The sequence below is a fragment of the Salmo salar genome, chromosome ssa14, assembly GCF_905237065.1.
Source record: "Salmo salar chromosome ssa14, Ssal_v3.1, whole genome shotgun sequence".
NCBI lineage: Eukaryota > Metazoa > Chordata > Actinopteri > Salmoniformes > Salmonidae > Salmo > Salmo salar.
This window is the reverse complement of record NC_059455.1, coordinates 46,399,241-46,412,738: the sequence shown is the minus strand read 5'-3', so window position 1 is coordinate 46,412,738 and position 13,498 is coordinate 46,399,241. Positions and strand designations below refer to the sequence as shown.

Here is a 13,498-nt window from a genome sequence, read left to right as displayed (position 1 = left end):
AGACAAGTCAGTTAAGAACAAATTCTTATTTACAATGACGGCCTACCAAAAGGCAAAAGGCCTCCTGTGGGGACGGGGCTGGGATTAAAAAATAAATAAATAAATAAATAGGACAAAACACACATCACAACAACAGAGACTCCTCATAAAGAGAGACCTAAGACAACAACATATCATGGCAGCAACACATGACAACACAACATGGTAGCAACACAACATGGCAGCATCACAAAACATGGTACAAACATTATTGGCCATAGACAACATCACAAAGGGCAAGAAGGTAGAAACATCAATACATCACACAAAGCAGCTACAACTATCAGTAAGTGTCCAGTAGGACTAAATTGATTTAAATAGTGGAGTATATTATATGTTTTATTATTATTTTTTGTGCGTGTAGTGTTAGATGGTAGGGTATTTGTTTTAAGTGAGTTAATTAAGTATAAGTGAGTTATCGTCCAGTGTAGCAGGATCGTTGCTCTACATACTGCTCGGTGTCAGCAGTGTGCGACTAGTCTGGTCTGATATAGGAGATCTCCAATGACAAGATGGCCGTGGAGCATTAAGGGGAATCTGTCAACTCTCTCAGATACACTGAAATAATATTTTGTGCTTTCTATAATAATGGGTTTATCACAAAGCACCGGTGCGTCGGAAGGAGGAACAGATGGATACCACGTCCACGGGGTAATTAATGCGTCTTTATTTGTTATTATGTCGCTGCGTGTAGTTGTTGGCGGGGAGAATTGACGGTAGTATACAGAAGGCATACCGTGGTGTAGTAACCGGATAAGGCCTGCCGAAAGCTGATGAGGTGGCAGTTAGCTAGCTAGCCTTTATTTGGCGCATTGACAACACAACGATCTCACATTGTTTTAGCTCGAAAATCAATCAATCAATCGATCATAATAACGCTGTGTATAGTCTGTATACGATCTCTTTTCTCTTGTGTGTGAATGAGCAGCCAGGCCCCCCTAACTACAATATAACACAACTTAAACCGGTCAAATCCACTGTAGCTACTGGGCCTAGCGGTGACCGAATGACAACAACAACATTTTTTACGTTGACACCTTTTCATACATGCATTTATATTATACAAATGTGTTTCGCTACACGAGTTAACTATATAGTAACTTAGTAAACTCAACTCTATATATGAAGTTGACTTGACTCAATTAGTTAACGTTAGCCAGATAGCTGCTTTAGATGTGCCATTACATTCGCCTGAGAGGAACATGTTGATTTAAAACCGTGTAAAATCTATGGGACTACTACCAGGGTCGGTATAATTTGTGAAACTTTCCAACAGGAATCTGTTCCAAAAAGAACACGTTTGCTAACAAACAACGCATACCAAGTTGTATAGCGGCATAATAAGATACCTGGTAGGGAGTAGGTAATTTAGTTAAGTGTTTCACTCACCAAGTTTATTCCCCCCAAAAAATGTCTATCCTCACTCTGGTAGCCTTATGGACAAACATTAAGCATTACCTATATGATGAGTTGATGCCTATTCGGCAGCTAGTTAGCTTGGTGAATTAATCATTCTACTTTCTATGCGTTTATTGTACATCCTTGTACTTTACGACTTTCTTGGAACAGTATCCCGTTATTATACCCACCTGCTGCTATCTGCAGAAGCCACATGTTGCACAACAGCATAGCTGAAATGCGTACAATACTGCACAACACAGCTTACTTGACCCAGTATATGATCTACTATTTGTTGATCAACGGTACTTCTTGTGGAATTTGTTAGATTACATGTTAGATATTGCTGAACTGTCGGAACTAGAAGCACAAACATTGGATTAAATGGTTGTGTTTGTCTTCCCATGTCCACGTGGTGATCTGATAGGTGCAGGAGAATTCCCCTGCTGAGAAAGCTGGGCTGGAGCCGTTCTTTGACTTCATCCTCTCTCTGGGAGACCACAGACTGGTGAGGTAGTCCGATTCATCCTCTCTCTAGGAGACCACAGACTGGTGAGGTAGTCAGATTCATCCTCTCTCTGGGAGACCACAGACTGGTGAGGTAGTCAGATTCATCCTCTCTCTGGGAGACCACAGACTGGTGAGGTAGTCCGATTCATCCTCTCTCTGGGAGACCACAGACTGGTGAGGTAGTCAGATTCATCCTCTCTCTGGGAGACCACAGACTGGTGAGGTAGTCAGATTCATCCTCTCTCTAGGAGACCACAGACTGGTGAGGTAGTCAGATTCATCCTCTCTCTGGGAGACCACAGACTGGTGAGGTAGTCAGAGTATTTATTTTATTTGATTTATTTCACCTTTATTTAACCAGGTAGGCTAGTTGAGAACAAGTTCTCATTTACAACTGCGACCTGGCCAAGATAAAGCAAAGCAGTTTGACACACAACACAGAGTTACACATGGAATAAACAAACATACAGTCAATAATATAGTAGAAAAATAAGTCTATATACAATGTGAGCAAATGAGGTGATATAAGGGAGGTAAAGGCAATAAATAGGCCATGGTGGCGAAGTAAATGCAATATAGCAATTAAAACACTGGCATGGTAGATTTGACAGATGAGGGTGCAAAGTAGAAATACTGGGGAGCAAAGGAGCAAAATAAATACAGTAGGGGAAGAGGTAGTTGTTTGGGCTATTTATAGATGAGCTATGTACAGGTGCAGTGATCTGTGAGCTGCTCTGACTGCTGGTGCTTAAAGTTAGTGAGGGAGATAAGTGTTGCCAGTTTCAGAGATTTTTGCAGTTCGTTCCAGTCATTGGCAGCAGAGAACTGGAAGGAAAGGCGGCCAAAGGAGGAATTGGCTTTGGGGGTGACAAAAAAAAGCATTGTGATACCATCTTATTTATTTTCTACTATAGACCATCGATTAATATAAAATACACCTTAGATACTCTGTTCAGTTCCTCTATCTAATCTATCACACACAACCCCCACCCATGTGTTGCACATTTCCAACTGACAAACTAACGTGTGTCCAGAACCAGGAGAATGACGTGCTGAAGGACCTTCTGAAGGCTAATGTGGAGAAGGCGGTGATCATGGAGGTGTACAGCACTAAGACCATGAGGCTGAGGGAGGTGGAGGTGGTGCCCAGTAACATGTGGGGAGGACAGGGTCTGCTGGGGGCATCTGTCAGGTTCTGTAGCTACCAAGGAGCCAACGAGAACGTCTGGCATGTACTGGTGAGGACTTACCTGGCTGTCGATGAGGCTATGATTAGGTAGTAGTAGATAAACGTACACACGGCTACAATTTCAAACAACTAGGTATTGTTTTTTATCTGTGGTGTGATCAGTTGTCTGTCTGGTCTATCTGGTCTGGGGGGAGATCCTACATGTCGTTTCACATCATGCTGTTCTGTATGTTATTTTCTCTAGGATGTGGATGTGAACTCACCAGCTGCGTTGGCCAGCCTTCAGGCCCACAGTGACTTCATCGTTGGAGCAGACCAGGTGTTGCAGGATGTAAGCTTCATTATTATCCTTCACATTCTTAACGTTTTTAAAGTTGTTAACTCTGTTGACTAGGTCGTTGCCTTTTCATTTAGTGGGAAAATAACCCTTTGATCTCGGTGTCTGTCCTCAGTCGGAGGACTTCTTCTCGCTGATCGAGGCCCACGAGGGGAAACCTCTGAAACTGCTGATCTACAACACAGAGACAAACTCCTGCAGAGAGGTGGTGGTCACACCCAACGGGGCCTGGGGAGGAGAGGGGAGGTGAGTGGGCTGAGCCTTACCTGGGGAGGAGAGGAGAGGGGAGGTGGGCTGAGCCTTACCTGGGGTTTACCTTGACCTTACCTGGAGAGGTGAGTGGGCTGAGCCTTACCTGGGGAGGAGAGGAGAGGAGAGGTGAGTGGGCTGAGCCTTACCTGGGGTTTACCTTGACCGTACCTGGGGAGGTGAGTGGGCTGAGCCTTACCTGGGGTTTACCTTGACCTTACCTGGGGAGGAGAGGGGAGGTGGGTGGGCTGAGCCTTACCTGGGGTTTACCTTGACCTTACCTGGGGAGGAGAGGGGAGGTGGGTGGGCTGAGCCTTACCTGGGGTTTACCTTGACCTTACCTGGGGAGGAGAGGGGAGGTGGGTGGGCTGAGCCTTACCTGGGGTTTACCTTGACCTTACCTGGGGAGGAGAGGAGAGGGGAGGTGAGTGGGCTGAGCCTTACCTGGGGTTTACCTTGACCTTACCTGGAGAGGAGAGGGGAGGTGGGTGGGCTGAGCCTTACCTGGGGTTTACCTTGACCTTACCTGGGGAGGAGAGGGGAGGTGGGTGGGCTGAGCCTTACCTGGGGTTTACCTTGACCTTACCTGGGGAGGAGAGGGGAGGTGAGTGGGCTGAGCCTTACCTGGGGCTTACCTTGACCTTACCTGGGGAGGAGAGGGGAGGTGAGTGGGCTGAGCCTTACCTGGGGCTTACCTTGACCTTACCTGGGGAGGAGAGGGGAGGTGGGTGGGCTGAGCCTTACCTGGGGTTTACCTTGACCTTACCTGGGGAGGAGAGGAGAGGGGAGGTGAGTGGGCTGAGCCTTACCTGGGGTTTACCTTGACCTTACCTGGGGAGGAGAGGGGAGGTGGGTGGGCTGAGCCTTACCTGGGGTTTACCTTGACCTTACCTGGAGAGGAGAGGGGAGGTGAGTGGGCTGAGCCTTACCTGGGGTTTACCTTGACCTTACCTGGGGAGGTGAGTGGGCTGAGCCTTACCTGGGGTTTACCTTGACCTTACCTGGGGAGGAGAGGGGAGGTGGGTGGGCTGAGCCTTACCTGGGGTTTACCTTGACCTTACCTGGGGAGGAGAGGAGAGGGGAGGTGAGTGGGCTGAGCCTTACCTGGGGCTTACCTTGACCTTACCTGGGGAGGAGAGGAGAGGTGGGTGGGCTGAGCCTTACCTGGGGCTTACCTTGACCTTACCTGGGGAGGAGAGGGGAGGTGAGTGGGCTGAGCCTTACCTGGGGCTTACCTTGACCTTACCTGGGGAGGAGAGGAGAGGTGAGTGGGCTGAGCCTTACCTGGGGTTTACCTTGACCTTACCTGGGGAGGAGAGGGGAGGTGGGTGGGCTGAGCCTTACCTGGGGCTTACCTTGACCTTACCTGGGGAGGAGAGGGGAGGTGAGTGGGCTGAGCCTTACCTGGGGCTTACCTTGACCTTACCTGGGGAGGAGAGGAGAGGTGAGTGGGCTGAGCCTTACCTGGGGTTTACCTTGACCTTACCTGGGGAGGAGAGGGGAGGTGGGTGGGCTGAGCCTTACCTGGGGTTTACCTTGACCTTACCTGGAGAGGAGAGGAGAGGAGAGGAGAGGAGAGGCGAGTGGGCTGAGCCTTACCTGGGGATGTGGGCCACTAGGTCTTACCTGGGCTCTCTCTTTTTTTCTCTGAGGTTATTCTGTACGGCCTAAATGCCAAGGCTCTGAAACAGCAGTCTAAGTGATATTTGTTTTGTAGTTTGGGTTGCGGTATCGGATACGGCTACTTGCACAGGATCCCATCCATGTTCCCCTCTCTCCCTGAAGATGACTCCAAACCAGAGATACCCGCCAATGGATACCAAGAGGTATGGATGGGCTCCTTGTGTTTCACTACAACTATGGGAATGAGACAGAGGGAATGCCACTATGCCAGTCACTTGTACAGTAATGACACATGAGTCTACAGGCCTGCTAGTGACAAGGCTTACCGTTACCCCCATTACAAGGCTTATGACATCATAATGCAGTAAACGTGGAACTACAGGTGTCTACAGATGACAACAAGGCAACAGCGACCATGTTGTCCCCCCCCAGGCACATTTACAGAAGTGTTGATTGATGTGCATTGTCCCTGTGAAATGAATAAAGTGTAATGTGTTGTTGCTGTGTGATCCCCAGGCGTCTCTGATGGTGGGTCAGTCTGGCCCACGCCTGGGACAGGGAACAGAGAGAACAGACCAAGATAACAGACTGGAACAGATCACTCTGCAGGAAGAGGACAGTCCTCTACCTCCACCCATACAGGGAGTCATGGTTCCAGGTGGGCTGACTGATTGGTTGGTTACAGGGAGTCGTGGATCCAGGTGGGCTGACTGATTGGTTGGTTACAGGGAGTCGTGGATTCAGGTGGGCTGACTGATTGGTTGGTTACAGGGAGTCGTGGATCCAGGTGGGTTGACTGGTTGGTTACAGGGAGTCGTGGATCCAGGTGGGCTGACTGATTGGTTGGTTACAGGGAGTCGTGGATCCAGGTGGGCTGACTGATTGGTTGGTTACAGGGAGTCGTGGATCCAGGTGGGCTGACTGATTGGTTGGTTACAGGGAGTCGTGGATCCAGGTGGGCTGACTGATTGGTTGGTTACAGGGAGTCGTGGATCCAGGTGGGCTGACTGATTGGTTGGTTACAGGGAGTCGTGGATCCAGGTGGGCTGACTGATTGGTTGGTTACAGGGAGTCGTGGATCCAGGTGGGCTGACTGAACGCTAAGAGGGCGAAACACTCAGAATTTGTGAACAGACAATCTGACGAACTCCCAGGGCGCACTCTGTCACTCCAGAGTGAATATACGAATGCACCCTAGATCATTATAAAAACACATATTCAGCCAACACATATAAAGCCATAAATGAAATAGGAGTTCATTAAAATGTTTGTCTATTTTTTTGTTGTTGGGGGGGGGCAATAGCTACTCGTCCTTGGGTCCACATAACGCTATTATACACACAGTCAGAAACCAAGACTCTGATTACTATGTCTTTACTGTTCATCTTCCATGACCTCTGTGCTGTGACCTTGTTTGCTTTGTTTGGCCCTTCAGCTAATAAATCTCTTTCTGTGTTCCTCTAGGTTTCTGAGGTTAGGTTCTGAATCTGTGAAACTGTTATATTGATGCAGCCCCTTTGTCGTTGTCTGTTTTATTTTATCTTGAACTACCTCTGTGCTCAGCCAATGCTTTGTCTTTTTGCCTGATAAGGAAGGGATCCTTTTTAGGTTCTGAATCTGTGACTCTGTGTTCCTCCAGGCTTCTCTGAGTCTGAGGTGGCTATGATGGCCCCTGACCCATCAGAAGACATGGCTGATCGGCTGGACCTGTCCGTCTCGTCCATCGACATGACCGGCACCTCTCTGGCCGTACACGAGGATGTGAATGAGGAAAAAGACAGCAACGACATCTCCGGCATCGGTAAGTTAACAATAACATGGAACTTATTGAAAGGGAAACAAGGTGTTGTTTTGGTAGTGTTTGTATTTTCAATTGGTTGCCGTGTCAAACCAAGACAAGCACACTGTTGTTGATATTTATTATCACAATGTGAAACGATAGACCCTTATCACAATTTTTATACCGCTGCAACCAATTTGTCCAACAATGAATCTCCATAGTCCCAACGTTGACCGTGTCTCTCCTCTCTGTTCGTACAGAAGAGCTGGGTGACGGTGAGCTTCCTGAGACGCCACCAGAGAACTGGATGGAGACTGAACCTCGGGAGTCCCTTATCATGCCTACCGAATCACAAGACCAAGCGTCCGAATCCGCTGGATCCCCTGACACAGTTGTGGAGGCTCCATTCGCCCCTCCTCCTGTCGTTGAGTCCCTCGCCCCTCTCGTCCATGCTGAAGCTTCTCTCCCAGACCCAGACATCACCTCTTTCTCCCCCTCCCCTCCCCTGGACCTCCTGCCCCAGGACCAGCTCCAGCCAGAGCCCCAGGCTGACCTCCGGCTTCAGCCCCAGATAAGTGACATCTTGGTGGGGGACTCACTCACTCAGGAGGACGTCCCATTGGATGGAACACCACCAGAGCCAATGGTAGAGCCTGACGTCATCAGCTCACTGGAGCAACTCTCTGTGGAGCAGTCTGAAACCGCCGCAGCGGAACACCACCATGATGACCACGAGTGTTGCCATGACCACCACCACGAGGTCAGCAACCAGGAAGTGGAGGAAGAGTAGCTTTGTGTGTTTCTGCCTGAAGAAACACTAGCAGAGATACTGAGCAGTCAAACAACATGGGGCATTTTCAGAACGTTGGTGAACAGACCTGGGGTGATGTATTGAGATGAGACACTAATAGAAAGAAATGTAATGAATTTGACTGACACGGTTCCCCAATTTTATATGATGACGATGGATGTCTGTTCTACACTATACATTTCTATCTGAACATCCTAAACAGGTCTTTGGTATATGAGTGATGGCGAGCATACAGTCTACAGTTGGTAATACGGTATGGTCCGAGAGAACGTTGTACAGTTTTTTTTTTTTTTTAAACGACTGGTTGGATGGTTCGAAGGGTCACGAGACAGATCATGGTAGAAATACTCAGACATACATAACAATAGCTCTCTTGTATTTTTGGGTGTAGGATCCTATGTTACAAGTTCAGCTTAATGCTCCAATTAGCCATAAGGGTTGCAATGTTATGAACATTTTGTAGTTTGTTTTAGTGTAAAAAAAAAAGTAATTATTTTTTATTATTGTTTTGGATTTCTTAAAAAAACTAACAAATCAAGGAATGGAATGGCCGTGTTATAGATCCTAAGATAATTACACACACAGATAAATACATTCATTATATATTGTTGAACTACTTTATAGAATTCACTACGACAAACCAGTGATGTATAAACTTAAAGCATAGTTGCACCTTTTTTAATATTTTATTTGTGAAAACAACTCAACTTTTTTTTTTTGTCCAGTAATTGTACTATTCCTGTTGAAATACACTACTTGACAAATACGAGTGGACCTCATAGGCCTGGGTCTAATACATTCAAATACTTGAGCTGCGCTTGATTTAGTTTGCCAGTAGACTTGCATGGCCCTCCTTCTAAATCCCGTCTCGTTGACTCGAACGTGAGAAGCCTGGGCTTCTGAGGGTAGTTTGCCAGGTACAATGGAATAGTCTCAAAAGTGCAAACTTCAAGCTAAATGAAGTGCATCTCAAATGTATTTTTGACATATATTTTTACATCCATACTTGAACCAGGTTCAGTACCTCATGACATCTATATAATCAATCGGGTACAGCTTTTTGTTGCTCTTTTTAAAACACCTATCATTTGGAAGGGTTCAAGGTGAACCTTTGTAAAGGCCGTCATTGTAAATAAGAATTTGTTCTTAACTGACTTGCCTAGTTAAATAAAAGTTAATAAATATCCTTCGCACTTCAGCAAACAAAGGAGCAACAATGATTTAAAAACCATGTGAAGGACCTACCAAGACAAACAGCCAAACGGACTAGGTAGAGGCAGAAAGGAGTTTTGGAGCACTCCACACAAAAAGGCAGAGTTTTATTTAAGCTCACTTTAACCCATTGTACAGGATGAGAACAGGTGATGTCTTCCTTGGTTACTGTTATAGGAATCCATGTTAAATTAAGTTTAAAATATTTGAAAAAGTCATTGTTTTTAAAGCATCAAATATAGCAATATTTGTTAGTTTTGTGTTTACAAAAGAAAGACATTTTTAATGTGGGATCAGGTTGTAGTTTTTAGTTCTTAAATTCAAGAAAGTTGAATCTGTACTTAAGAGGTAGAGGTAGACCTGTTTTCAATAAGTTACAGTGCATTTATTTGTTGGACAATATAATTTTTATGGATTTCTGTAGCGTAAGGGCCAGATTCAATCCGATCGCGTTTTGTCGGCTATGCACCTTTTTATAAAGTCAATGTTCCTGTGTTCGCGGAGACCGCATTCACCAAAGCTGTATATGTTGGCTCAATAGTAAATTACCTTTGAATGTCAAGCGTGCTAAATCTCAAATCTACCGAATGATCGGATTGAATCCCAGCCTTTGTTGCAGTGCATTTATTTTTAAACGGTGTCATGTTATGGATTTCTGTACACCCTAGGTGAAAGGTCATTATTTTGTAAACATACAGTAGGGAAAGTCTCATTCCTCCATGTTACCTCTTATGTTTTGTCATTTTTGTGATCTATGCAATTGTCAGCCATGTTTGTAGTTTGTGACTTTCTTTTGCTGTACGCAACATACTGTACTGTAGCCATCATGGAAGTCATCTGTAAGCTGGAACCACAGACAATACAGTATCAGGGTTGGGGTCAATTCCATTTTAAATTAGACAGTTCAGGAAGTACATTGAAATTTCCAATTCTCTTAAATTCTTTCTGAATTGACTGGACCTCAACCCTGTACAGTAGCTTCTGATTAAATAGTGACACTACTGTTGTTAGTTTAAAGGTTTTGTGCAAATGCTTTTCTGTAAGGGAAGGTTCTTTTTGATGTTTTTGATTTAGGCTAGGTACTTAGTTGCGAGAAATGAGAGGAGGGGAAAGTATTTTTGCTAATATTTTATCAATGGATGGAGCGTTTTTATTGTTAAGAATGAGTGCAAATGAAATTGTGAAAATTGATGAATATTCTCTGTAAAGCTTCTGATGAAAAAATGGAATCACTTCTAGTCACTGGAATAAAAATGGTCACAATTTTATTTTTGCCTTTTTTTCTCAACTTTTACATAGCATGATATTAATATGTTCTGATGTTATAGCATGATATTAAGATGTTATTAATACGTTCTGAGATGTCATAGCAGGATATTAATACGTTCTGATGTTATAGCATGTTATTAATACGTTCTGAGATGTCATAGCAGGATATTAATGCGTTCTAAGATGATATAGCAGGAACAACTGGCAAGTGTCTTCACTGACATTTTCAACCTCTCCCTGACCTGAGTCTGTAATACCTTCATGTTCCAAACAGACCACCATAGTCCATGTGCCCAAGAAGGCAACCTGCCTAAATGAAAGGCTGGTCATGGCTCACATCAACACCATCATGCCGGGAAACCCTAGACGCACTCCAATTCACATACCACGCCAATAGATTAACAGATGACTTAATCACACTCCACACTACCCTTTACCACCTGGCCAAAAGGAACACCTATGTGAGAATGCTGTTCGTTGACTACAGCTCTGTGTTAAACACCATAGTGCCCACAAAGCTCATCACTAAGCTAAGGACCATGGGACTAAACACCTCCCTCTGCAAGTGGATCCTGGACTTCCTGACGAGCCGCCCCCAGGTGGTAAGGGTAGGCAACAACACATCTGCCATGCTGATCCTCAACACTGAAGCCCCTCAGGGGTGCTTGCTTAGTCCCCTCCTGTACTCCCTGTTTACCCACGACACAACAATGGTAGGCCTGATCACCGACAACGATGAGACCGCCTATAGGGAGGAGGTCAGAGACCTGGTGCCAGGACAACAACCTCTCGCTCAATGTGAGCAAGACAAAGGAGCTGATCGTGGACTACAGGAAAAGGTGGGCCGAACAGCCCCCCCATTAACATCGCTGAATTTGAGCGGGTCGAGCGTTAAGTTCCTTGGTGACCACATCACCAACGAACTATCATGGTCCAAACACACCAAGACTGTTGTGAAGAGGGCACAATAACACCTTTACCCTCTCAGAAGACAAAAGATTTGACATGGGTCCCCAAATCCTCAAGAAGTTCTACAGCTGCACCATCGAGAGCATCCTGACCAGTTGCATCACCGCCTGGTATGGCAACTGCTCGGCATCTGACTGTAAGGCACTACAGAGAGTAGCATGTACAGCCCGTCAAGCTTCCTGACATCCAGGACCTCTATACCAGGCAGAGGAAGGCCCAAAAGATTGTCAGACTCCAGTCACCCAAGTCATAGACTGTTTTCTCTGCTACCGCACGGCAAGCGCTACCGGAGCACCAAGCAAAGGGCCAAAAGGCTCCTTAACAGCTTCTACTCCAAAGCCATAAGTCTGCTGAACAATTCAAATCAAATGGCCACCTGGACTATTTACATTCACCCCCCCCCCCTTGGTTTTTACAGTGCTGCTACTCGCTGTTTTTTAATCTATGTACAGTCACTTTACAAATTACCTCAACTAACCTGTACCCCCGGACATTGTCTCAGTATCGGAACCCCCTGTATATAGCCTCGTTATGTAATTTTCTTGTTACTTTTACATTTTGTATTTTTTTTTATTCAGTAAATATTTTCTTAACTATTTCTTGAATTGCATTGTTAAGGGCTTGTCAGTAAGCATTTCACGGTATGGTCTACGCCTGTTGTATTCAGCTCATGTGACGATTAGATTTTATATGAATGTTAGATTTTATAGAATGATATTAATACGTTAAGATGTTGTAGCATGATATTAATACGTTATAAGATGTCATAGCATGACATTGTTAAATGTTATTCCATGATATTAATAGGGTAGACGTTATTCCATGATATTAATACGGTAGATGTCATTGCATGACATTAATACGTTATAAGATATAGCATGTTATGTTAAATGTTATAGCATGATATTAATACGTTATGTTGTAGCATGATATTAATACGGTAGATGTCATTGCATGACATTAATACGTTATAAGATAAAGCATGTTATTATGTTAAATGTTATAGCATGATATTAATACGTTATGTTGTAGCATGATATTAATACGTTATGATGTAGCAGGATATTAATACGTTATGTTGTAGCAGGGTATTAATACGTTATGTTGTAGCAGGGTATTAATACGTTATGTTGTAGCAGGATATTAATACGTTTTGTTATTGCGTGGTATTAATACGTTATGTTGTAGCAGGATATTAATACGTTATGTTGTAGCAGGATATTAATACGTTATGTTGTAGCAGGATATTAATACGTTATGTTGTAGCAGGATATTAATACGTTATGTTGTAGCAGGATATTAATACGTTATGTTGTAGCAGGATATTAATACGTTATGTTATTGCGTGGTATTAATACGTTATGTTATTGCGTGGTATTAATACGTTATGATGTAGCAGGATATTAATACGTTATGTTGTAGCAGGATATTAATACGTTATGTTGTAGCAGGATATTAATACGTTATGTTGTAGCAGGATATTAATACGTTTTGTTGTAGCAGGATATTAATACGTTATGTTGTAGCAGGATATTAATACGTTATGTTGTAGCAGGATATTAATACGTTATGTTGTAGCAGGATATTAATACGTTTTGTTGTAGCATGATATTAATACGTTTCGTTGTAGCAGGGTATTAATACGTTATGTTGTAGCAGGGTATTAATACGTTTTGTTGTAGCAGGATATTAATACGTTTTGTTGTAGCAGGATATTAATACGTTATGTTGTAGCAGGATATTAATACGTTTTGTTGTAGCATGATATTAATACGTTTCGTTGTAGCAGGGTATTAATACGTTATGTTGTAGCAGGGTATTAATACGTTTTGTTGTAGCAGGATATTAATACGTTTTGTTGTAGCAGGATATTAATACGTTATGTTGTAGCAGGATATTAATACGTTTTGTTATTGCGTGGTATTAATACGTTATGTTGTAGCAGGATATTAATACGTTATGTTGTAGCAGGATATTAATACGTTCTGTTGTAGCAGGATATTAATACGTTTTGTTATTGCGTGGTATTAATACGTTATGTTGTAGCAGGATATTAATAAGTTTTGTTGTAGCAGGGTATTAATAAGTTTTGTTGTAGCAGGGTATTAATAC

General features: G+C 44.0%; 1 protein-coding gene across 3 annotated transcripts; it reads left to right on the top strand.

Moving 5' to 3' along the window:
• The first annotated feature begins 471 nt into the window (after positions 1-471).
• Positions 472-10,416, top strand: gorasp1a (golgi reassembly stacking protein 1a). 3 transcript variants are annotated; one of them, XM_014141422.2, is made up of 9 exons: positions 472-690; positions 1,865-1,945; positions 2,982-3,185; positions 3,381-3,467; positions 3,589-3,719; positions 5,440-5,548; positions 5,862-6,003; positions 6,985-7,146; positions 7,386-10,416. In XM_014141422.2, exons 1-9 carry the CDS (start codon positions 628-630, stop codon positions 7,913-7,915), a joined length of 1,509 nt encoding a protein of 502 aa, XP_013996897.1. In that variant the 5' UTR covers positions 472-627; the 3' UTR covers positions 7,916-10,416. The 3 variants fall into 3 exon arrangements, with proteins under 3 accessions (XP_013996897.1, XP_013996900.1, XP_013996899.1); XM_014141425.2 differs by having other exon boundaries at positions 521-690; positions 1,865-1,950; XM_014141424.2 differs by lacking the exons at positions 472-690; positions 1,865-1,945 and adding an exon at positions 1,960-2,253.
• The last annotated feature ends 3,082 nt before the right edge of the window (positions 10,417-13,498 follow it).

Excerpts from the sequence above, each read along its gene's own strand:
- gorasp1a (XM_014141422.2), top strand. The coding sequence starts at position 628 with ATGGGTTTATCACAAAGCACCGGTGCGTCGGAAGGAGGAACAGATGGA. Across the intron at positions 1,946-2,981 it reads CTCTGGGAGACCACAGACTG|AACCAGGAGAATGACGTGCT; the intron begins GTGAGGTAGTCC and ends ACGTGTGTCCAG. Across the intron at positions 3,720-5,439 it reads GCCTGGGGAGGAGAGGGGAG|TTTGGGTTGCGGTATCGGAT; the intron begins GTGAGTGGGCTG and ends TTTGTTTTGTAG.